Here is a 22,364-nt window from a genome sequence, read left to right as displayed (position 1 = left end):
GACGTTGTGTTCTCACGGCAATGTCTCCAGACCTTAGGAGAGGTTTTCTGAAAAAACAACAACAAAACGTCTGTGGACCCCTGTAGAGAACTGATGTGGCCCTGATGAGGTCCGGATGTGGTCCTGATAAGGTCTGGATGTGGCCTGGATGTGGTCCTGATAAGGTCCTCATCTGGTCCAGATGTGGTCCTGATTTGGTCCTGATGTGGTCCAGATGTGGTCCTGATCTGGCCCTGATGTGGTCCTCATCTGGTCCGGATGTGGTCCTCATCTGGTCCGGATGTGGTCCTCATCTGGTCCTGATGTGGTCTTCATCTGGTCCGGATGTGGTTCTGATGTGGCCCTGATATGGTACGGATCTGGTCCTCATCTGGTACGGATCTGGTCTTCATCTGGTCCTGATGTGGTCCTCATCTGGTCCGGATCTGGTCCTCATCTGGTCCGGATCTGGTCTTCATATGGTCCGGATCTGGTCTTCATCTTGTCCTGATGTGGTCCTCATCTGGTCCTGATGTGGTCTTCATCTGGTCCTGATGTGGTCTTCATCTGGTCCTGATGTGGTCTTCATCTGGTCCTGATGTGGTCCTCATCTGGTCCGGATCTGGTCCTCATCTGGCCCTGATGTGGTCCTCATCTGGTCCGGATAAGGTCCTCATCTGGTCCGCCTCATCTGGTCCGGATGTGGTCCTGACCTGGTTCTGATGTGGTCCGGATGAGGTCCTGATGTGGTCCTCATCTGGTCCGGATCTGGTCCTGATGTGGTCCTCATCTGGTCCGGATGTGGTCCGGATGAGGTCCTGATGTGGTCCGGATGAGGTCCTGATCTGGTTCTGATGTGGTCCTCATCTGGTCCGGATGTGGTCCTCATCTGGTTCTGATGTGGTCCTCATCTGGTTCTGATGTGGTCCTCATCTGGTCCGGATGTGGTCCTCATCCGGTCCGGATGTGGTCCTCATCTTGTCCGAATGTGGTCCTCATCTGGTCCGGATGTAGTCCTCATCTGGTCCTCATCTGGTCCGGATGTGGTCCTCATCTGGCCCTGATCTGGTCCTCATCTGGTCCGGATGTGGTCCTCATCTGGCCCTGATGTGGTGCTCATCTGGTCCGGATGTAGTCCTCATCTGGTCTGGATGTGGTCCTCATCTGGTCCTCATCTGGTCCGGATGTGGTCCTCATCTGGCCCTGATATGGTCCTCATCTGGTCCGGATGTGGTCCTCATCTGGCCCTGATGTGGTCCTCATCTGGTCCGGATGTAGTCCTCATCTGGTCCGGATGTGGTCCTCATCTGGCCCTGATGTAGTCCTCATCTGGCCCTGATGTGGTCCTCATCTGGCCCTCATCTGGTCCGGATGTGGTCCTCATCTGGCCCTGATGTGGTGCTCATCTGGTCCGGATGTAGTCCTCATCTGGTCTGGATGTGGTCCTCTTCTGGTCCTCATCTGGTCCGGATGTGGTCCTCATCTGGCCCTGATCTGGTCCTCATCTGGTCCGGATGTGGTCCTCATCTGGCCCTGATGTGGTCCTCATCTGGTCCGGATGTAGTCCTCATCTGGTCTGGATGTGGTCCTCATCTGGTCCTCATCTGGTCCGGATGTGGTCCTCATCTGGCCCTGATATGGTCCTCATCTGGTCCGGATGTGGTCCTCATCTGGCCCTGATGTGGTCCTCATCTGGTCCGGATGTAGTCCTCATCTGGTCCGGATGTGGTCCTCATCTGGCCCTGATGTAGTCCTCATCTGGCCCTGATGTGGTCCTCATCTGGCCCTGATCTGGTCCGGATGTGGTCCTCATCTGGCCCTCATCTGGTCCGGATGTGGTCCTCATCTGGCCCTGATGTGGTGCTCATCTGGTCCGGATGTAGTCCTCATCTGGTCTGGATGTGGTCCTCTTCTGGTCCTCATCTGGTCCGGATGTGGTCCTCATCTGGCCCTGATCTGGTCCTCATCTGGTCCGGATGTGGTCCTCATCTGGCCCTGATGTGGTCCTTATCTGGTCCGGATGTAGTCCTCATCTGGTCCGGATGTGGTCCTCATCTGGTCCGGATGTGGTCCTCATCTGGTCCGGATGTGGTCCTCATCTGGTCCGGATGTGGTCCTCATCCGGTCTGGATGTGGTCCTCATCCGGTCCGGATGTGGTCCTCATCCGGTCCGGATGTGGTCCTCATCTGGTCCGGATGTGGTCCTCATCTGGTCCGGATGTGGTCCTCATCTGGTCCGGATGTGGTCCTCATCTGGTCCGGATGTGGTCCTCATCTGGTCCGGATGTGGTCCTCATCTGGTCCGGATGTGGTCCTCATCTGAAGGCGTTTTCTTTCTGAGGGAGGGGGCAGAAATCCAGCTGAAGATGGCGAGGGCGGAAGCGGAAATCCGATTCAGAGGAAGTTCCTGCAGCAGATTCAGGCTTCCACAGACCTGTGGTTAATAAACGGTAAACGGACCCCAGAAAGCTCTGGTCCCAGTGTGGCAGAGCTTCAGGCCTAAATGACTGCAGGTCCAGTCCAGACACCGGGTGAACCGGGGGGCATAAGAAGGCGTTGGACCACTGTCTGAATGTGCAGTTGGAGCAGAGAGGATGCTGGGTGATTGCTGGTTTCATCCCAGCGCCGTGTGGTCCAGAACCAGCCTGGATCCTGGTGGGCCGCTGTCACAGGTGTTCGTGCACTGAGTCTCTGATGTGTGGCAGCGCTCTCTGGGCCCAGGTGACTTATGCTCCGCCTTTTCATGGTGCCTTATAGGGTTGTGCCGATAGACGATATCATCGTCCGTCGTGATGGATGACTGACATCCCGATGGAGAGACCACCATCGTGATGCCACGCCCCCGCCACGCTGCAAGTGGACACCATAAGCCGTGGTTACATGTGAAAAATATCTTGACCGGATCAATGGTCGGACTAGAATCCAACAGTGTACATGGTTCCAGAAAAATGTTTTCAGAATATAAAAAACGTTCACATGGCTCACACTTTCGGTCGGAATAAATCATTCGCACATGCGCAGTAGGGTTTGAAAAACCGGAAGGGGATATCAGTTCTGCCGAGCGGCTATTTTTTTCTCAAACTTTATTGAATGTAACAATTCAATACAAAACAATGTTGCCGAGCGGCTTTATACATTGATATGTCAGCTCGGTAATATACAAGACGATCTTCTAAACGTGCTTTTAATAATGTTACGATTATTATGAAACGCCTGTTCGCTCATCGTTTTAATCCGTGTGGTCATTGCCGGAAGCCAGAATTAGCAGTATGCTAAGGACTGAGCGACATTTCTGCTTTAAAGCTCACACCGCCCCAAAGCGCTGTGTGTGTGCTCACGATCCTCTGCTCAGACACGCACTTTTAGACCCGGTTCTGAGTTCGGTAGCCCGTTCCCCTAGAGCTGCGGAACGGATCGCAGTTCTAAATCTCCCACACATAGCGCTCATGTAACAAAGCACCCCCCCTTCCACTCAAACACAAAGCTGTAAGTCCGCGCTCCGCCGGTCCACTTGACTAGTTAAGTGCGGGAGCGGACCATTTCTTTTCTAGTTTGTTTGTTACTTTTTTTGTTAAGGTCACTTCCCTCAGTTTATACTGGATCATTGCGGATTAGTCATTAGTTGGGAAATAAAATAAATAAAGTAAAATAACGAATAGCAATTATATAAGACCGAAATATTTAAAATAGCCCCCCCCACGACGATATCATCGTCCATCCCGATGGTTGACAGCAAACATCGTTTCAACGGCCAATATAAGGGACCTTACTCTCCAAACATCCAGTGGGAGGGGCGTCTGAGTGAACAGGGGGGTGAAGGTTGTGGGGCAGGAAACTGAGGCTAACGTGAAACAAAGAGGCTTGTCTCTGCAGCCACAGAGGAAAGGTGTCCAAACTCTGTACGGGACGCTGGTCTGACGCCAGGATCCGGCTGGTCTGAAGGAGACGCCACAGTTACCTGTTTGTTTATAAATCTACATATTATTTTTAAAATCCAGGTTTGGTTCCAGTCTGACCCAGTTTTGGGTCTGCTCTGATCCAGAGCCAAACAAGAGAACTCTGGTTCTGTTCAGCTCACTTCAGCGTGAACGCAGCCGGGCTCTCAGAATAGAACTGGATAGAATAAAATAGAAAATTGTCAGAACAACAGAGGGGGGAAAAGGGGTAAATACTCTGTGGGGGGGTGGGGGTGTTCCACTCTGTTCCTGACTGGGATAGTCGTATGTTTGTGAATGCAGGGACGAAGTTACACACACACACACAAACACAAACACACACCACGGTGGTGTGTCTGAAGTCTTTGAAAAGCCTCTTCTGGGATGCCCCCCCCTCTAAGCTGATCTTAGACTGCTACACCCCCCCAACCCTGCAGGTGGGCTGCAACAATATTGACTCAGGAACTCACCAAAGTGACCCCGCCCATGTCCCCCCCCCCAGCTTGGCAGGTCAAACAGTGTGTCACGGATGGAATTGAAACAAAAGCAAATATTTTTGGGGGTTTTCCTCTGAAAAGCTGGAAGAGACGCTGCAGCACAGCAGGTCATGACCATGTGACCATGTGACCATGTCAGCCAGCGCCTCTTATCACCTCTAATTGTTGTCGTGTTACACTTCTGCCCAAATTCCCCAGAACCTTTCCCCGTAGAGGCTGCCCCCCCGTGATCCATGTTGAAGTCTGGTTCTGGATCCGAGTCAGAGTCCAGTAGAACAAATATTCAAGGATCCGGTTTGATCTCCTGTTTTTCAGCACACAAACATGCAGCTCTGGTTAGTCTCCTTAACACCTGATAACCCCCCCCCCCCCTCATTTTCCAGGAGGGGGGCTGTCACAGCGGGTGTGAGGCTGTGAGGAGCAGATAAGGAGGAAGGAGACGCTCCTCACACTGAAGCTTTTCTATCATTTCTCATCGACATATAAGCAAAGATGAATGGAATATTGCGACTCTAGTGGAACTCCATCTGTTTTTCTGTCACATGATCACTTTATTAAAACACAGGAGAATCTAATCTTTTTCATAAACCAGAGGAGTCCAGCCACTCCTGGGTCAGCAGCAGGAAAATAAGCAGAGTTCCAGGAAGTGAATTCCTCCAGACCTGCAGCTTTGTTCATCCAGATGTCCTGAACTGCTTCTCACTCTCACCGCAGTGAGGTCAGCGGTTCTGCTGCTGCATGAACCTGGAGACCAGAGTGAAGCTCCACAGATCGGACCTTCCTCCACCGTTTGCTTTAACGCTGCCTCTCCTGGAAGATTTCCTCTGTTCTGTTTGTGGACACAATCGGCCTCTCACCACGTCACTCAGGTGTGAGGGGGAACTCCAGCTGGACTGTGTCTCCAGGGGGAAATGGACCCGGTTCTGACCCGACCTGGGGGTGTTTATGAGGGGATCACCTTGTCGCTGAACGCCACGTTGCTCCTGGTGGCCGAAGAATGGCGCCAGTGTTGGGCAGTATGTGACTGAATGAAAGGGCATTACAGAAAGTAGAAAAGTACTACACTAGTACACGCCGTTTACCATTTAATGAAGGTAGAAAAGTACTACAGTAGTACACGCCGTTTACCATTTAATGAAGGTAGAAAAGTACTACAGAAGTACACGCCGTTTACCATTTAATGAAGGTAGAAAAGTACTACAGAAGTACACGCCCTTTACCATTTAATGAAGGTAGAAAAGTACTACAGAAGTACACGCCCTTTACCATTTAATGAAGGTAGAAAAGTACTAAAGAAGTACACCCGTTTACCATTTAATGAAGGTAGAAAAGTACTACAGAAGTACACGCCCTTTACCATTTAATGAAGGTAGAAAAGTACTAAAGTAGTACACGCCGCTTTACCATTTAATGAAGGTAGAAAAGTACTACAGAAGTACACGCCCTTTACCATTTAATGAAGGTAGAAAAGTACTACAGAAGTACACGCCCTTTACCATTTACTGAAGGTAGAAAAGTACTAAAGTAGTACACCTGTTTACCATTTAATGAAGGTAGAAAAGTACTACAGAAGTACACGCCCTTTACCATTTAATGAAGGTAGAAAAGTACTAAAGTAGTACACGCCGCTTTACCATTTAATGAAGGTAGAAAAGTACTACAGAAGTACACGCCCTTTACCATTTAATGAAGGTAGAAAAGTACTAAAGAAGTACACCCGTTTACCATTTAATGAAGGCAGAAAAGTACTACAGTAGTACACGCCCTTTACCATTTAATGAAGGTAGAAAAGTACTACAGTAGTACACGCCCTTTACCATTTAATGAAGGTAGAAAGGTACTACAGTAGTACACGCCCTTTACCATTTAATGAAGGTAGAAAAGTACTACAGTAGTACACGCCCTTTACCATTTAATGAAGGTAGAAAAGTACTACAGTAGTACACGCCCTTTACCATTTAATGAAGGTAGAAAAGTACTACAGTAGTACACGCCGTTTACCATTTAATGAAGGTAGAAAAGTACTACAGAAGTACATGGCGTTTACCATTTAATGAAGGTAGAAAAGTACTACAGAAGTACACACCTTTTACCATTTAATGAAGGTAGAAAAGTACTACAGGAGTACACAGTGTTTACCATTTAATGAAGGTAGGAAAGTACTACAGTAGTACACGCCGTTTAGGCAAGGCAAGTTTATTTGTATAGCACAATTCGTACACAAAGTAATTCAAGGTGCTTCACAAAACAGAAAAATGCATTAAAATCACAATACATCATAGAAAAAATCAACGTAAAATTTACTTTAAAAGAAAAAAAAAAAATTAAAAATTGATTTAAAAATAAAGGAAGGAAAGGAAAGAAAAGTGCAGATAGGACCTTTCAGTCATATACACGGCTAAACAGAAATGTTTTAAGTCTAGATTTGAACATGGACACATAAGAGGCCTGTCTTACGACTTCAGGGAGGCTGTTCCAGATTTTAGCTGCAGAATATTGAAACGCTGATTCCCCTTGTTTAGTTCTGACTCTGGGAATCAACAGGAGGCCGGTCCCTGAGGTCCTCAGAGTACGAGATGGTTCATATGGCACTAACATGTCAGAGATGTACTTTGGTGCTCGGCCATGGAGAGACTTGTACACAAGCAGAGCTGCTTTGAAGTCTATTCTTTGAGGTACAGGGAGCCAGTGCAGAGACCTGAGCACAGGACTAATGTGATCATACTTCCTGGTTCTGGTCAGGACTCCAGCAGCAGCATTCTGGATGTACTGAAGCTGTTTTACAGCTCGTTTTGAGAGGCCGGTGAGCAGGCCGTTACAGTAGTCTAACCTACTGGAGACAAATGCATGAATAAGTATCTCCAGGTCTCGCTTTGACACTATGTTTTTGATTTTGGCAATGTTTTTCAGATGGTAAAATGCCGCTGATGTTACTGACTTGATATGGCTGTTAAAGTTCAGGTCAGAGTCCATGATTACCCCTAGATTTCTGACTTGATTTGAGGGTTTAAGAGACAGAGAATGAAGGTAGCTGCTGACTCTTTCTCTTTGTTTCTGTGGGCCAAAAATAATAACTTCGGTCTTGTTTGAGTTTAGCTGGAGAAAGTTGTTCTGCATCCACGCACTGATCTGTTGGAGGCAGTGGCTGAGTGAATCCACCGGCCCATATTCACCTGTTGTCAGTGACACATAGAGCTGAGTATCATCTGCATAGTTGTGATAAGATATGTTATTACTGCGTATTAACTGCCCTAGTGGCAGCATGTAGAGGTTGAACAGAAGGGGTCCCAGGATCGATCCCTGGGGCACACCACAAGTCAAGGCCATGTAGTCTGAGACACAACTCCCAATTTCAACAAAATATTTCCTGTCTTCCAGATAAGACTTGAGCCAACTTAGGGCAGATCCAGAGATGCCAACCCAGTCTTGGAGTCTGTGCAAAAGGATCCCATGATCAACAGTATCAAAGGCAGCACTCAGGTCTAGCAGGATTAAGACAGAGACTTTTCCATCATCAGTGTTCAGGCGGATGTCGTTGGTTACCTTGATAAGAGCAGTTTCTGTGCTATGATGGGGTCTAAAACCTGACTGGAAAACATCAAATGAATTGTTTAATAAGAGAAAATCAGTGAGCTGTTGGTAGACAACTTTTTCAAGGACTTTTCCTAAAAATGGCAGATTAGAGATAGGTCTGTAATTATTCAGTACAGTGGGATCAAGACTGCTTTTCTTCAGGAGAGGTTTAATGACTGCAGTTTTTAAGGCCTCTGGAAATATTCCAGATTGAAGAGACATGTTAACTATTTGAGTAATTGATGGCAACACACTGTTCAGGACAGACTTTAGAAATCTAGTGGGTAACACATCAAGGCAGCATGTAGACGAGCTCAGACGGGTGATGGTCTCTTGGACAGTTTGGTCAGTGACAGGTACAAAGTGAGTCAGCTTAGAGTGAGTAGGTGGCCGTTCGATAGTTATATGTGTTGTGGAGTTGATGGCTTTTTTAATGCCCTGAACCTTGTCATTAAAAAATACAGCAAACTCATTACATTTGGGTGTGCAAACCAGTTCTATTGGTAGCTGGGTTGGAGGGTTAGTTAATCTGTTTACTGTTGTGAACAGGGCACGAGAGTTGCTGCTGCAACTTCCATAATGAAGGTAGAAAAGTACTACAGAAGTACACACCGTTTACCATTTAATGAAGGTAGCAAAGTACTACAGTAGTACACCTGTTTACCATTTAATGAAGGTAGAAAAGTACTACAGAAGTACACACCGTTTACCATTTAATGAAGGTAGCAAAGTACTACAGTAGTACACACCGTTTACCATTTAATGAAGGTAGCAAAGTACTACAGAAGTACCCAGCGTTTACCAATTAATGAAGGTAGAAAAGTACTACGGAAGTACCCAGCGTTTACCATTTAATGAAGGTAGAAAAGTACTACAGTAGTACACACCGTTTACCATTTAATGAAGGTAGCAAAGTACTACAGTAGTACACCTGTTTACCATTTAATGAAGGTAGAAAAGTACTACAGAAGTACACGCCCTTTACCATTTAATGAAGGTAGAAAAGTACTACAGTAGTACACGCTCTTTACCATTTAATGAAGGTAGAAAAGTACTACAGTAGTACACACCGTTTACCATTTAATGAAGGTAGCAAAGTACTACAGTAGTACACCTGTTTACCATTTAATGAAGGTAGAAAAGTACTACAGTAGTACACGCCCTTTACCATTTAATGAAGGTAGAAAAGTACTACAGTAGTACACCTGTTTACCATTTAATGAAGGTAGAAAAGTACTACAGAAGTACACGCCCTTTACCATTTAATGAAGGTAGAAAAGTACTACAGAAGTACACGCCTTTTAACATTTAATGAAGGTAGAAAAGTACTACAGGAGTACACAGTGTTTACCATTTAATGAAGTTAGGAAAGTACTACAGTAGTACACAGTGTTTACCATTTAATGAAGGTAGAAAAGTACTACAGAAGTACACGCCCTTTACCATTTAATGAAGGTAGAAAAGTACTACAGTAGTACACCTGTTTACCATTTAATGAAGGTAGAAAAGTACTACAGAAGTACACGCCCTTTACCATTTAATGAAGGTAGAAAAGTACTACAGAAGTACACGCCTTTTACCATTTAATGAAGGTAGAAAAGTACTACAGTAGTACACCTGTTTACCATTTAATGAAGGTAGAAAAGTACTACAGAAGTACACGCCCTTTACCATTTAATGAAGGTAGAAAAGTACTACAGAAGTACACGCCCTTTACCATTTAATGAAGGTAGAAAAGTACTACAGAAGTACACGCCTTTTACCATTTAATGAAGGTAGAAAAGTACTACAGTAGTACACCTGTTTACCATTTAATGAAGGTAGAAAAGTACTACAGAAGTAAACGCCCTTTACCATTTAATGAAGGTAAAAAAGTACTACAGAAGTACACGCCTTTTACCATTTAATGAAGGTAGAAAAGTACTACAGTAGTACACCTGTTTACCATTTAATGAAGGTAGAAAAGTACTACAGAAGTACACGCCCTTTACCATTTAATGAAGGTAGAAAAGTACTACAGAAGTACACGCCTTTTACCATTTAATGAAGGTAGAAAAGTACTACAGGAGTACACAGTGTTTACCATTTAATGAAGGTAGAAAAGTACTACAGAAGTACACGCCGTTGTTTCTCTGAATCGTGTTTTGAGAGAACGCCATAAAGGGGAACATTCCTGATGTGAGTAATGGGTGGGAGGCGGAGCCTGGGGGAGTGTTTGATCCCGGACAAAACCCTGAAGTCAGAGTTCAGGAAGTGGGGTGAAGGTCAGATCCGTGTCTTCCTGCACGCAGCGGCTGTTTTTGCGGGAGTAGATCATTAAACTGTCCCAAGCATGGCGGTGTAACCCCCCCCCCCCCTCCAGAAGGTTCCAACTGACTGATAACAGCTGTGCACTTGGTGTCAGAAATAGTTTGTCTTTCAGGTTCAGGCTTAAGTATCAGCAACTGCATAGTAAAGCCTGTAACGGGGGGGGGGTCATGATAACACCAACAAAAGTATCACTCCCCCCCCATTTGACTGTGGTTGTGTTCTAGGATCTGTGTGAGGAACCCTGAACTGGGTCTTTGGGTCAGAACCTGGTCTTTGGTCACTTGGGTCCATGAGTGTGTTGTAAACTGTGTTTTTCTTTGTTCCGCTCAGTCAGCAGAACCAGAGCCCATTGATGGTTTCTGTGTCCAGCCTGAAGGCTGCAGGTTCTGATGGTTCCTATCAGCAGACATGTCCGCTCTCGGGTTCTGCCACTGAACCTGAACTTGGTCCGGTTGTAAAGGCTGAACTTCTATCAGCCTCTGCGTTAATTATCTACTGCTTGCTCTGAGCTCGGCTTTGTTTGAACCAGGAAGACTAATGTATCCACGGTAACGGTTTCCAATGGTTACGCAGGCTTGACAACCCTGAATGACCCACATTCCAGGAGTAAATCACAGCACTCTGGCATTCCTGGCTCTGCTGTGTCTTCACTCCTGCTCGTTCCTGTGCCGTAGGTTTTTCAGGACTTCCATTCTAAGTCCCAAGCGGAGGACTCCGCCCACACGCCGCCTCGGCTCCAGGCCGCTCGCTCAGTCACCTCCGCCTTGGTGTGTCCGTTTCAGTCCAGTTTTTGAAGCAGAAAAGGTCCTACCATGAACTTCTGCTGCTGTTTTAGACATACGAAGCTCTTCAGGGCCGTTTGTCCTTTCATTCATTCGTCTTCTAAACCCGCTTTATCCCTGTTGGGGTCACTGGGTTGCTGGAGCCTATCCTGGTCAATCGTGGGGGAAGGGGGGAGGCATTCTGGTGAGGTCACCAGGCCACAATCACACTCTCACCTCCCCGGGTTCTCACGAGATGACGTGGACCAGTGAGACCCGCCCCTTCCAGGAAGAGTCTGCGCTGCCAGCCCCGCCCCCAGGCTAACAGACACGCCCACTTTCTTTGTGGAGCTAGCGGTGATCGGCTAAACGCTTTCCTTTTATGTGAACAATCTGCACATCCATCTTCGGTTCGGATGTTTTTTGTTTTTGTGGGAGAAACGCAGACACGCTGTTGAGGGCGGCTCTAGATGATGTCATAAAATGGGCGGCACCCACATGGAGAGGAAGGCGGAGCCTCAGAGATGGAGTTGTCTTACATTGGAACATGATCAGTGAAAATATGTAAGATATCATGACCAATGTTCTTTAGTGTGTTAGTGTGCGTATTGCTGATCAGAAGGTGGAGCAGGGGGGGTTTGGTGGGGGTGTCCATCCTCACCGCCTGCTGCTCCGCCCTGCATGGAGGCGGATCCTGGTGTTTCCTACGGCTCGGTAAAGCGGGCTGGTTCTGTGGCGACCGTCTTCCTGACCTCATTTTCTCTTTGTGCAGGACCTGGAGTTCCACGGCGTCATGCGGTTCTACTTCCAGGACCGGGTTGCCGGTAACTTTGCCACAAAGTGCATCAGAGTGTCCAGCACGGCGACAACGCAGGACGTCATCGAGACGCTAGCCGAGAAGTTCAGGCCGGACATGAGGATGCTCTCCTCTCCCAAATACTCGCTGTACGAGGTCCACGTCAGCGGCGGTGAGTTTCCCGTCCAGCCGTGGCGGTTAGAGGACGAACACGCTGATGACTCGGCCGTTGGTGTGTCTGTTAGAAGAGCGTCAGCTGGACCTGGACGAGAAGCCGCTCGTGGTGCAGCTGAACTGGAACAAAGACGACAGGGAGGGGCGCTTCGTCCTGAAGAACGAGAACGACGTCCCGCCGAAGGTCAGCTGCTCCAGCTCTGTCAGAACCCCGCCCTCCTCCTGGGCCCGGTTTTTTAGAACACCCGCCGGTTCTGGGCTTACACGTCTGCTCCTCTGTCCACTAGAAGAGCCAGAGTAACGGGCCAGAGAGGGAGAAGGACGGAGTGATCCAGAACTTCAAGAGAACACTGTCCAAGAAGGAAAAGAAGAAGGAGAAAAAGAGGGAGAAGGAGTTTATTCGAATGCCTGATGAAGACGAGAGGACGCTCGGCCGTGAAGACGGGTGACCCTCAGCATGTGTCCGACACCAGCGGGCGGGCATTTCTGTGCTCTATAACGCCTCTGACTTCTGCCTTTCAGGGAAAACAGTCGACTGGCGGCGGAGGTTTATAAAGACATGCCGGAGACCAGCTTCACCAGAACCATCTCCAACCCGGAGGTGGTGATGAAGAGGAGGCGTCAGCAGAAGGTGGAGAAACGCATGCAGGACTTCATCAACAACGATGGAAGACCAGATTCAGGTGCTTCTAAAGAGTCCGGGGCCAGATGCATTATGGGACTTGTTGAAATGAACAACAGCAGATCAGATGGAACCAGAACTGGATGAATGAGATGTTTCTTCATCAGCAGATCCAGGGTTTTAGAAAGCCTACTTGGATTTAGCTCATTTATTTACCCCTCATCTCTGAGGCTTTGGTGGCTGTCGGGTGAGAGCTGAGCAGGTATCACTGAGGCACGGCGTCGGCAGTATAATGATATGGGCAGTCTGGGTGGGAGCTGCTACCGAACGCTTTGTGGTACATCAAACGCTGGAAATCACAGCCAATCATGCGGCTGCGTCGTCTCGACCTGCTGGGCTGAGAAAACTCCCATGAAGCTCGGCGATGATCTGCAGAGCTCCCAGCATGCCCGGCGCTCAGCAGTGCTTCCAAATGTTCACCAGAGCCTCTGACGTTCCTGAAGATGCTTCTGCTCTGGACAAACGCAGGAGTTTTTCCCGTTTCCTCGCCAAAGGCAGCTGAATGCCTGACTGGCGTGTGACTCGGGCGTTACCGGATCACGCCGCAGATGGACGGACCAGTTGAACCAGTCCCAGAGGGGTCACGCTCTTCCTGCTTCTGAAAACCCGTTTTCCTGAGGGGTTTGGCACAGATCAGCTCCAAAGTCAGGCTGAAGGTTTTAGGAGAAAGATGAAGAATGTGAAACCTGCTGAAACTCACGCAGCTGTCTGTCAAAGGCTGCTTCCTGTGCTGAGTTCCTCAGAATGTTCTCACATTCATTCCAGAATAGAATATTCTGAATATTCTGGCCGTGCTGTCCGGACCTGAATGAGGTTAAAGCAGTTTCAGTGCCTGAAAACCTCCAGGATCTTTCTCCAAAAGGTTCCAAAACCAGCAGATCATGTGTGAAGCTTCATTTGAGGCGCCGCAGCAGAACCCTCACGTCTGTTCTGGTCTGACCAGGAGGAACCCTGAGGATCTACGCAGACAGCCTGAAGCCCAACATCCCCTACAAGACCCTCCTGTGCTCCGTGAGAGACACGGCCGACCTGGTGGTGGTGGAGGCGCTGGAGAAGTACGGCCTGGAGAAGGAGAACCCCAGAGAGTTCTGCATTGCTCGGGTAACGTTCTGCATTCACCAAGGTTATTATAGTTAACGAAAACGAACGAAAAAACTAAAACTAGAACTGAAAAAAAAATTTCGTTAACTAAATAAAAATAAAAACGAGAGTTTAAAAAAAAAACGAAAACTAACTAAAACTGTTTGTTGTGTGTATAAAATGAACTGAAACTAAATAATATTAACCCCCAAAAATACTTCGTTTTCATCTTTGTTAATACATAAGTCTTTTGGGTTGAAATAAAAATCTATTTACTTCACGCTGCTAGTTTTACTGTGTATTTGGCCCCTACGGTAGAGGGCTGCATTGGGATTGGGTCCCGCCGGGTCCCGCGGGACCCAATCCAAATCTCGCGGGATTGGGCGGTTTGAATTGTGCTGCGGGCGGGAGCGGGCGGCAAAAAAAAACCCGCGGGATCAGTGCTGCCATGAATATCTCATGAATATATAATAGCGGACTGCGTTAGGCTGTGCGGCTGTTGGATTCTTATGTACTGAAGCTCGGTGAACGCACCAGGTAGAGACGCCCAATGGCCTCTGTCATCTAACCTGTTGTTGGGGGTGTGCAGCGCCCCGCCTCTTAGTGTGTTCTTTAAAGCCTGATACCGCTGTCCCGTGTAGGCGGAGCTACCAGCTAGAGGTTCTGGTCTGATCGCTGCATGGAGCGATGTGTGCATCAATGCATGGTAGACACTGAGAATGTGGAGATCAGGTTTATTATTTTGAAGAGTTCTACTTGGTAATCATGTTTCCATGTTTGAATTCATAAAATCATCCGAGAAAGTCTATGCTTCAACTCCTGCAGGGAAAACTGCGTCTGAATCTGACGCCCGTGTTTTCATCTCTCTGACAGAGTTTGAAACCAAAGGCCCCCCCCCCCCCCCCTACCTGCTTTTCCTCTCTACCTGTTCACCTGCTCATCCTCTGTAGCTGAGAGTTGTTTATCCCCGCCCTCCCAATGTATCCTACACAGAGAGCGCCAAATACGGTCACCGTAGGTTGACACGATAGTCCGGGCGCCACAGCGCAGCACACGGATGACAGAGCTGTCAATCTATCCGGCAACACTGCGCAGGTTTCCTGGCAGGGACATGATGTCAATGGATGAAGTAGAAAAGAAACACAAACGAGGTTCATCCTGAGTCACACATGGTTCTCAGATCTGCGAATCAGCAAAACTGGAAAAGGCTGAAGCTAAAAAAAAGTATTTTTCCGTCAGGAAAAAATTCATTCATAAATTTTCAGCTCTGTTGAACCATTACAATGTTTTTCTTCCATCCATAAATTCAAATGACTTTGACCTGCATCTTTACCAGCTGGTTCAGTCTGTCTGCGCGCGCACACACGCACACTTTTAACCGAACAGGATTAGTGAAAATATATTTAATAATTAAGTTGCAAATTACATAAACGAGGAATGCATGAAAAGATGAGGCTGGAGGAGGGACATGAATCTCATTAATAATAATTAATATCAATACAAATATGTGTTTTTTTCCTGCGGGACTGGAGACGATACAAAATCAATGCATCTCTATTACTGTGCGGGAATAAATTCTCTGAGTTTTGCGGGTGCGGGCGGGAGAGGACATACATATTGCGGGTGCGGGCGGGAGTCTAACACATACGTTGCGGGAGCGGGCGGGATTGGTCAGAAATTCAGCGGGCGGGAGCGGGATGAAGAAAATAGTCCCGCGCAGGGCTCTACCTTACGGCATCACGTAGTCTGTGACGTCACATGATGTCTGTCAGACACTGCCGGCTAGCGTGGTCATAGACATTTACATGAGCGTGATGGCTGCAGTAAAAGTTGGGAGAAAGCGGGAGAGTCCTATTTGGGACTTTTTTGAATATAACAGCGTCGAAAACTAAAGTAAGTGCCTTGTAGTCGAAGCAGGAGACAAAATTTGTGGAACGCTCCTCAAAGGGAAAAAACCCTACGAAAAGTACATTTTAAAAGCGCACACAAAAACGCAAATCAACAGTACCTAGACAAGCTAGCCTGTCGCCCGCCCTCCCCCGAAAAAGAGGCGAGAGCAGCTCACGTAATGCTGTTATCGGCTGTTGTATTTTAATTTAAGGATGGTTGTCCTTGTGTCCTCTGAATAATAAGTGTTTCAAAATGGATCTTTGATTGAGTTTTTATCATACAATACTTATTCTGGTGATTTTGAATCATGCACCTGACAAATATCCTAATTTACAAAAAAAAAAAAAAAAACTAAAACTAACACTAAAACTAATAAAAACTAGTAAAGCTGCCTCTAAAAACTAATTAAAACTAAACTAAAACGAAGCAATTTCAAAAAATAAAAACTAATAAAAACTAGTAAAGCTGCCTCTAAAAACTAATTAAAACTAAATAAATTTAAAAACAAAACTTCAAAACGAAATAAAAACTAAAACTAATAAAAAATCCGAAACTATTATAACCTTGGCATTCACTCCTCCCTGACCTGCAGAGAACATCTGACAGGTGTGGCTCATGGTTCTGTCACCTGCTGCTGCTGCACAACGTCACAGGTGCGCGCTGAGCCGGTACCTGTCTGCAGAGGGCTGCAGCACAGGAGGAGAACCTGAGAGACGCCACGCCTGTTTGCATTCAAAACAAGTTCTGCAGAAATGACTCACCTGTCAGGGTTGCGAGATGATGTCATCGTTTCAGTTTGCAGCTGTTATTACCTCAACACTCGGACAGACTGTGTGCTGACGGGTCGATCTGGAGAAAGAACGTGTCGTTCTGACAAGTGCAGAACCGTCATGTGACCCGTCTTCAGGGTTCAGCCGCTCACCGGTTCTCCTCTGTTCTTTGCAGCAAGAGGAGAAGACCGGGAAGGAGGTGATTCTGGACGACAGCGAGTGTCCCCTGCAGATCCTCAGAGACTGGCCTGCTGACCGAGGTGAGACGGGGGGCTCGGCTGCGCCGCCGCTGCTGCCTGTGGGCTCTGCTGCCCCCCTCTGGTTGCTCACGGACATTACAGCTGCTCAGTCTTTGGAATGGATGCCATGAAATGTGCTCTTTGTGTCAGGAGTGTTAGTGTTCCAGCTGAAGAAGAAACCTCCCGACTACCAGGGCAGGAAGGGCAGGAAGATGGAAGACAAGGGTCTCCGAGGAAAGGAGGGTCTGCTGCCGCCGGAAAAACTGCCCTATTTGGTGGAACTGAGTCCAGGTAGGAGGAAGAGCCCCTCTTCTGTCATCCTGAAGGAGCTGACCTCTGTAATGAACTCTTTTGGCCAGCTGGGGGCAGTACAGCTGTGTGGTTTTAGTCAGTGTGTGTTATTTTCAGCACCATTAGGTTGTTTCTGCTGCTGTTCTGCTCCTAAAAGAACTGAAGCTTCTTTGAAGCAGGGGGGGGGGCTTTACCTGCTGTTCATGGGGGGCGTTCCTCACCTACCACCTAGAATCTGCTGTCTTCTCCCTGGGAAGGTTGAGGTCGCCCCGCTGGCATTTAGAAATGTGATTGAAGGAAAGTGTGTGGGAGCTGAGATAAATTTAGCGGTAAAGTCAGACGCACGTTCTCAGACTGGGGGGGGGGGGGGGGGGGACTCACCCGCTCTGTGAAGCTTCAAACATCTGCTTCTCATTTTCCTCTGGGAGCAGAAAACACTTCTCCAGACGGGCTTCACTCTGGTTTCTGTGGGATCAGGCCAATCCACTCACTTTGGGGGGGTAGAAGTCAGGCTGGTGCTGGGGGGTGAAGGTAGAGGGGCATGTTTTAGTTGTACTGTCCCCTAAAGGTAAGTTTCAGTGAAACCTGGACTCATCTTAATGCTGCATTGGAGAGCCCCCCCAAGCTTTGTTGAATCTAACATGCCCCCCCCCTAACAGCTTGACTCTCACTGCTGACCCCCCTCTGCCTATGTTAATCCTCCACCCACATCTTGAGTAGGGAGGGGTTCTGTTTGCCTTTTATCTGGTGCTGGACCGCATGACCGATCCATCGGGTCGCTGTTTTAGAACCTTTTGTTGTGAAGTCAACTTTCACTCACTTCATCTGCATTTGGACTGAAGCTCCGCCCATCATAGGAGCCCGCCCACAATCGCTGGAAAAGTAAATGATTGGCTAGAATTGAACATAAACCTGAATACAATACACGTGATTGACATGTCTGAAAAAAAGCAGCAGAACCCATGTTAATATATAGTACCGGTACCGGTAGAACCGCATGCGTCGGGACCGATGGAGTGGTTTGCACTGGTACCAGTAGAGGGGTGTACGTGTCGGTACAGTGCCAGACTGGCACAGAGTTTGGGGGCCCATCAGTAGTCATGACTTGGTCAGGCTGAGGGACCCTGAGACCCCCCAGCCTGAACGAGCCCCCACTTGGGTGACCTGTAATCACTAACCATCACTGCCTCTAATCAGCCCGTGTGTGTACTAACGAGTGAATGAGTCTGGACAGGGGTCCCCACATCCAGGCCTGGGGGGCCGGCCTCCTGCTGGTTTTCCCGTCTCATCTGCTGCTGATCACCTGGATCAGGTGTGTCTGGCCAATAAGGAGCTTCGATGGCAGCTTGGTTGGACAACATTAGGACACTAGGGCTGCACAATATAAGGAAAACACGTGATATGCGATATTAGAGATTAAATTGATATAACGATATTATTTGCGGTATATAAACAAATAGCAAAATAACCAAAAACATAATTCCCATTTCATTGCAACAATTTAAAAATTATACTCCAAATGTCCCTCGTCGACATAGGTGTCAAACATCTAACATAATAGGCCTCCATCCCATTGGTCAAATGCATAAAGGGATTAATTTGATTCGTTAAATACTTCAAGCTGCCATATGATTGTTTTGCCACATTTAAGGTTTACTATTTATTGCGATTTTCACCGTCTTTTGCGATATGCATATTGCAGAGCTGGATATTGCGATAACGATAAATTTGCGGTATATTGTGCAGGCCTATAGGACACCAGCCCCCCAGGCCTGGATTTGGGCCCCCCTGGTCTAGAGCCACTTCCTCCCTAACGGAGAAATAAAGCAGAGCTCGGACACTTCACTAAGTCACCACTAGGGGGGGCGTGTGTACTATTCTACTCCAGTCTGAAACAGTAGAATCTGCTGTTTTCTGCTTCCTGATTCAGATTTGGTTGACTAATGTCTTCAGTGAGGGGTGGGGGTTTACATTTTAGTGAACTGACAAGAGGCTAAAGACCATCGTCAGGATCCTTATTATGGTCTGTCTCTTTTCAACCTTCAAACTCAAAGAACCCTAAAGTTCTGATTTCAAATGTTTTCAACTCAATGACATCACAGCGTGTGTCACTAACTAAACCTCCAGTGTTTCTCTGCTGTTCACAGCAGGATCATTCAGCCTCCTAAATGTGTCCATGCACGTACGTGCACGTGCCTGCCTGAGTGGGTTACCTGGGACTGGTGCATTTTTCCTTCTTGCTGCATTTTCACCCTGCTGTTTGTCCTTTTCCCACCTTCTGTGGCATGGTGCGCGTGTGTCTGTGCACGTGCGTGTGCATGTGTACGTGCGCTGGGTCTGGGCATCCCTCCTCTGCCTCCTGCCTGTCTGCCTGCCGTAGGCCGGGGGAATCACTATGCCTACTACGCCTATCGGCACCCAGAAGGTAAAACTGCACCTCCTCCTGTTGGCTGCTGGGAGGCGCAGCGCCTCCCCGTTATTTCAGCTCCTGGTTGATCTCCTCCAGGCTAAAAGTCATTGTTTTAAAAATAGGATTTTAACATTAGCTTCTGCTGAACGGAGTGAAGAAGATTGTAAATATGATTCAGGTTTTGTTCCTCCTCATCCTCACCGTTCAGCAACAGTTCTCCGTTTAAAGCTTTGTTCCTCCTTAACCTGCTAATTTGCTTTGACTAAACTCTGCTTACTAACCAGTTAGTCCCCCACCCCCTATCTGAAAATGATGACAGAAAAGAAGCTTCTAAACGTCTGAACTCGTCTGTCCAGATGGGTCGGACTCTCGGGACAAACCAAAGATGTACCGCCTCCAGCAGAGCATCACAGAGGTGGGCTCCGACTGCACGGACGATGGCGCCATCCAGGTAACCTCCACTGCTGAAAGTCGGCCCAGTGTGGTGTGAACTAATGAGTGAGGACTAATGTAGAAATATCAGATCTACCACTGTTTTTTGACTGTTTAATTGTTCAGTGATCTGTTGATGATCCATTAATGATCTATCTGTGATCCATCAGTGATCCATTAATGATCTGTCAGTGATCCATCAGTAATCTGTCAGCGATCCATTAATGATCCGTTAATTATCTGTCAGTATTCCGTCAGTGATCCATTAATGATCTGTCAGTGATCCATTGATGATCTGTCAGTGATCCGTTAACGATCCATTAATGATTTGTCAGTGATCCATCAGTGATCCATTGATGATCTGTCAGTGATCCATTGATGATCTGTCAGTGATCCGTTAACGATCCATTAATGATCTGTCAGTGATCCATTAATGATCTGTCGGTGATACATCAGTGATTCATTGATGATCCGTTAATGATCTGTCAGTGATCCATTGATGATCCGTTAATGATCTGTCAGTGATCCGTTAATGATCCATTAATGATCTGTCAGTGATCCATTAATGATCCATTAATGATCTGTCAGTGATCCATTAATGATCCATTAATGATCTGTCAGTGATCTGTTAATGATCTGTCGGTGATCCATTGATGATCTGTCAGTGATTTATCAGTGATCCATCAATGATCTGTCAGTGATCCATTAATGATCAATTAAAGATCCATCAGTGATCCATTTGTGATCCATCAGTGATCCATTAATGATCCGTTAATGATCTGTCAGTGAGCTATCAGTTATCCCTTAATGATCTGTCATTGAGCTATTGATGATCCCTTAATGATCTGTCAGTGATCCATTAATGATCTGTCAGTGATCCATTAATGATCCATTAATGATCTATCAGTGATCCATTAATGATCCATTGATGATCTGTCAGTGATCCATCAGTGATCCATTAATGATCTGTCAGTGATCCATTAATGATCAGTCAGTGATCTATTAATGATCCATTAATGATCTATCAGTGATCCATTAATGATCCATTGATGATCTGTCAGTGATCCATCAGTGATCCATTAATGATCTGTCAGTGATCCATTAATGATCAGTCAGTGATCTATTAATGATCCATTGATGATCTGTTAGTGATCCATTAATGATCCATTAATGATCTGTCAGTGATCCCTTAATGATCCGTCAGTGATTTATTAATGATCCATTGATGATCTGTCAGCGATCCATTAATGATCCATTAATGATCTGTCAGAGATCCATTAATGATCCATTGATGATCTGTCAGTGATCCATCAGTGATCCATCAGTGATCCATTAATGATCTGTCAGTGTTCCATTAATGATCCATTAGTGATCCATCAGTGATCCATTAATGATCTATCAGTGATCCATTAAGGATCCATTTATGATCTGTCAGTGATCCATCAGTGATCCATTAATAATCTGTCAGTGATCCATTAATGATCAGTCAGTGATCTATTAATGATCCATTGATGATCTGTCAGTGATCCATTAATGATCTGTCAGTGATCCATTAATGATCTGTCAGTGATCCATTAATGATCCATTAATGATCTATCAGTGATCCATTAATGATCCATTGATGATCGAAAGGAAAAGTGATGTTTCATATTATTATCTGGGCCAGGTGACCCACCGTACTGGTCTGTGGGTCACGTGGTACTAGGGTTGAGTACCACTGCGCTCAGTGGTTTGTTGTCAGACGGTTGTTTGTTGGTCAGTAACCGACCCCCCCCTCCCCCAGCTCCTGGGTCCAGGAGTCCTCCCCCATCACTGCAACCTGATGCACAGTGAAGGCATGGTGACGGTCACGCCGCACGGCCCCGATGCAGAAACCTTCATAGACCGGCAGCGCGTCACTGAGACCACCGTGCTGCATTCAGGCTCCACCCTCCAGTTCGGTTCGGCTCACGTCTTCAAGTTTGTGGACCCGCTGTTTGACCAGGGGGGGAAGAGGGATCCGCCCAGCGCCATGAGGGGCAGACACAAGTCTGGGTGAGAAACGTCTCCTCTTTTCCTCCTGCTGTGTTCTTTGCATTTTCTGAAGTTCGGAGATAAACTGACAGGTGGAGACGTGATGGAGGGCTGGAGGTGTGGCCTATATGTGGGCGTGGCGTCCTGCAGGGAGTGCAGGGTTCCTGCAGGTTCCTTTCTTCCTTGATCTGTTCAGAGTGTTTTCCAGAGAGAACCTGACGTTGCTGCTCTGATCAGTTCTCATGTGGTGTCTCAGAAGAGACTTCCTCTCAGTGCTGCAGTGGAAGTGCGAGCAGCAGCTCTGCACGCCCCTGAGGCGCTGGGATGGACATGGGTGGTGTCCACATGTGAGCTCTGGTGTCTGTCTGTCCTCTGCAGCAGCGTGCCAGAAAACGACCTTCACAGAGACGTCCACAGCGGAGCCGCGCTGCCAACCAGCAAGGTAAGCCGCTCTGTCATAAGACTTTCTGCTCTGATTGGATCAGTTCAGAACAGAAAAACCTCTGCGGTTCCTTAGTCTGGTTTTCATCTC

General features: G+C 47.2%; 1 protein-coding gene across 13 annotated transcripts in view; it reads left to right on the top strand.

Annotated features, from left to right (window-relative positions):
- afdn (afadin, adherens junction formation factor) overlaps positions 1 to 22,364 on the top strand; it is a 51,502-nt gene that overhangs the window by 11,706 nt on the left and 17,432 nt on the right. For 8 of the 13 annotated variants that reach the window (XR_002872865.1, XR_002872866.1, XM_023952965.1 and 5 more), the window contains exons 2-12: positions 11,828 to 12,023; positions 12,097 to 12,209; positions 12,313 to 12,470; positions 12,548 to 12,708; positions 13,651 to 13,808; positions 16,623 to 16,707; positions 16,837 to 16,977; positions 19,358 to 19,402; positions 19,744 to 19,838; positions 21,603 to 21,853; positions 22,211 to 22,274. Coding sequence is in view for 11 of the 13 variants with exons in the window: in XM_023952965.1 (XP_023808733.1) it covers positions 11,828 to 12,023; positions 12,097 to 12,209; positions 12,313 to 12,470; positions 12,548 to 12,708; positions 13,651 to 13,808; positions 16,623 to 16,707; positions 16,837 to 16,977; positions 19,358 to 19,402; positions 19,744 to 19,838; positions 21,603 to 21,853; positions 22,211 to 22,274 (1,467 nt within the window). In the remaining 2 variants the exon portion in view is untranslated. The remainder of the gene's footprint in view (positions 1 to 11,827; positions 12,024 to 12,096; positions 12,210 to 12,312; positions 12,471 to 12,547; positions 12,709 to 13,650; positions 13,809 to 16,622; positions 16,708 to 16,836; positions 16,978 to 19,357; positions 19,403 to 19,743; positions 19,839 to 21,602; positions 21,854 to 22,210; positions 22,275 to 22,364) is intronic. The other 5 variants (XM_023952970.1, XM_023952967.1, XM_023952961.1 and 2 more) reach the window with 3 other exon arrangements.

The sequence above is a fragment of the Oryzias latipes genome, chromosome 24, assembly GCF_002234675.1.
Source record: "Oryzias latipes chromosome 24, ASM223467v1".
NCBI lineage: Eukaryota > Metazoa > Chordata > Actinopteri > Beloniformes > Adrianichthyidae > Oryzias > Oryzias latipes.
This window is presented reverse-complemented; position numbering and strand designations above follow the sequence as displayed.